General features: G+C 33.0%; 2 protein-coding genes across 2 annotated transcripts in view; both read left to right on the top strand.

The window, feature by feature from the left end:
• Positions 1–2,500, top strand: part of LOC144972428 (U3 small nucleolar RNA-associated protein 6 homolog) — a gene marked incomplete in the record, with an annotated part of 519,965 nt that overhangs the window by 25,484 nt on the left and 491,981 nt on the right.
• Positions 1,134–2,500, top strand: part of LOC144973788 (U3 small nucleolar RNA-associated protein 6 homolog) — a 6,026-nt gene continuing 4,659 nt past the window's right edge. Inside the window, exon 1 of the mRNA XM_078916683.1 lies at positions 1,134–1,358. Within this exon, the coding sequence (XP_078772809.1) occupies positions 1,267–1,358 (92 nt within the window). The 5' untranslated portion in view covers positions 1,134–1,266. The remainder of the gene's footprint in view (positions 1,359–2,500) is intronic.

The raw sequence follows: 2,500 nt of genomic DNA, 5'->3' as shown, positions 1-2,500 counted from the left end.
TGGCTTTTGGTTGAATTTGGAGACGACACAACACTTCAAACACAGTGCATTATTCGTGTCCGAACTTTGTCGCTTGGTTCATTGACAATTTCCTAATGCTGCTTGAAGCTCGAATAATATAAACACCCGTCTACCCATCTCTTTTATAACAATGGGCGCATAATCAATTGTATTATCAAAATCTCTAAAATCTCTTAAAATCCTTTACTCGATACTCTGCTACAAACAAATAAACAAACAAACGAACAAACCACAACAAAATAACACTTCCAAATACCCCCCCCCCCCCCCCCCCCCACCTCTCCCCCGCCAAAAAAAAAAAAAAAAAAAAAATAACAAAGCCAAAAAAAAAAAAAACAAAAAAAAAAAACAAACAAAAAAACCACAACAAATATAAATAAAAACAAACCAACAACCCCTCTCTCCCCCCCCCCCCCCCCCAAAAAAAAAAAAAATAAAATAAAACCCAACCAACCAACCAAACTAACAAAAATATAACAAAAGTAAAAATAAAAAAGAACGGAAAAGATCCTTTACAAAAGAAAAGCAAATTTTAAAATAAATATGAACTTTCATATTTACCATGCTCATTACACTTCACAATGTTTTGTTCATTCTCCCAGCTGGCCATAAGAAACAATATTTCCGTTTCATACAGTATCAGTGGTCTTTTAGGCTTCCTCTTTGTACCAACACTCTTACAATATCCATCAGCTATTCACTCACATCTGATTCGTGTAGGGGGTAATGTGTGTTTAGTGGTTTATCCAAGAACACATGTCGATGCCGGAATATTCAACGATCATTGTCACCAATCCAGCTACTGACCACATTTAACATCGTTTGACTTTTGTGACAAGACGGAACCACAGAGCCTCAGAAGGACAAACAAAAAACCTAAAAATTAAAGATCTTACTAATTACTAATATGTTATGCTCTGCGCTTGAGGTCTGTCATTAAGATTTTGCACAGATAAGCTTCCCCACCGTCAAAGTTCATCAGATGTATTTTATCTTTTATCCGAAGATGCTTTTCTCGTATCTTGAAGTGATTTTATTGATCTCAAAAGCTGAGTATTCTTTAACTACTTGTATTCACTTCTGAAAAGATTAAACTGGTCAAACTACAGCATTACAACCCTCTCTTCATTCAAAACTCACGTTTTGGGCATGGTTTTAAATTTTGTTTACATTTTGTGACTATGAAAAGAAATTCAATTTTGGTCTAAATTTTGATTTTTAACGCTCAAATTATCACCAGCAAGAATGGCGGAATATGTTCATCAACGTTTGGAAGAAATGCTTCCCGAACTGGAAGAGATGACTAGAACTGAATTGTTCACACCGGAGGAAACAAAGTTTGTGAATGAATGTTGTTTACGCCTACGCGCCTAGTCAAATGTTGTCTCTTTTTCTATATATTTTCTTTTAAAAATTAAAATCAATTAAACATCTTATATTGTATTGAAATATTTTTAAAAATAATTAATAATATGCAACTGAAATACGTTTTCAAATTATCTTTTTATGTTGTCTAGTTTGACGAATTTCTATCTTCTGACGACTATGGATGACAATTCAATATTATTATTTATATCCAATGACCAGGATATTGGGTTCAAACATTAGTCATAACCAATAGGACATGCTATAATTAGGCACTTTAATAAAAACTGAAAAAATCTTAATTTGACCCAGTTAGGTGGATGGGACTTGAAAAAACATAAATTTGGATACCAAATTCATTTGTTTCCTTACGACTAACGGCATAGGTACTCTGGTCTTTAGTAAACGGTACACGTCCATTTGGCCCTCAAGCAGTGAGCTGATAAATGGCCTAGTGGCTTTGACCCGATTTTTTTTTTTTTTTGGCTTTTGAGTGATGGGTCTCAGAAAAAGTTCCATAGATGTTTTGTTTATGGGTGGATTTTAATATTTTAATGATTTAAAAATTGTCTTATTTTCTTCAGGAGGAATTACCCTGTCGTTTGGTGATGTTTATGTTTAAATCAATGCCAATTTAGCATATCTTTTGATCGTAGATAAAATAGATTATAATTGGATAATTAAAACATTAGAAATGTGTAAATCAAAATTCCAGTGGGGGCACATGATTTAACAACTTAACTTTTTAATAAAATTAAATTCAGGGCAAAGTTGTTTACACTGCATCCCTGAAATTCGTTCCAGCAAAATCCTAACTCAAATCTAAGTGGCCAATTTAAGCCAAGTTTGAAATCCAAATGGTGGTTACTACCGGAAAAACAACAGTTTCAGGTCACAAAGTCCGTCAGTAAATAACAAAGACAAATAGAAGAACGTTTTTCCGCCTTTAAACTAAAATAACTTTCCTTCTGCTTATCTGATTTTCAAAATTTTGTATCACATTAGAATCGTGTTAAAAAGCACTTTATAATGATATAGGTTTCATTGAGCTCAACCTAATTTTAATTTTTTACCAAAGTTCCTGAGTTATTTATATTTATCTGTTGAAAATTTT

The sequence above is a fragment of the Berghia stephanieae genome, chromosome 5 (genome assembly GCF_034508935.2).
Source record: "Berghia stephanieae isolate SIO BIC M18660-M18661 chromosome 5, UCSD_Bste_1.3, whole genome shotgun sequence".
Lineage (NCBI taxonomy): Eukaryota > Metazoa > Mollusca > Gastropoda > Nudibranchia > Aeolidiidae > Berghia > Berghia stephanieae.
This window is presented reverse-complemented; position numbering and strand designations above follow the sequence as displayed.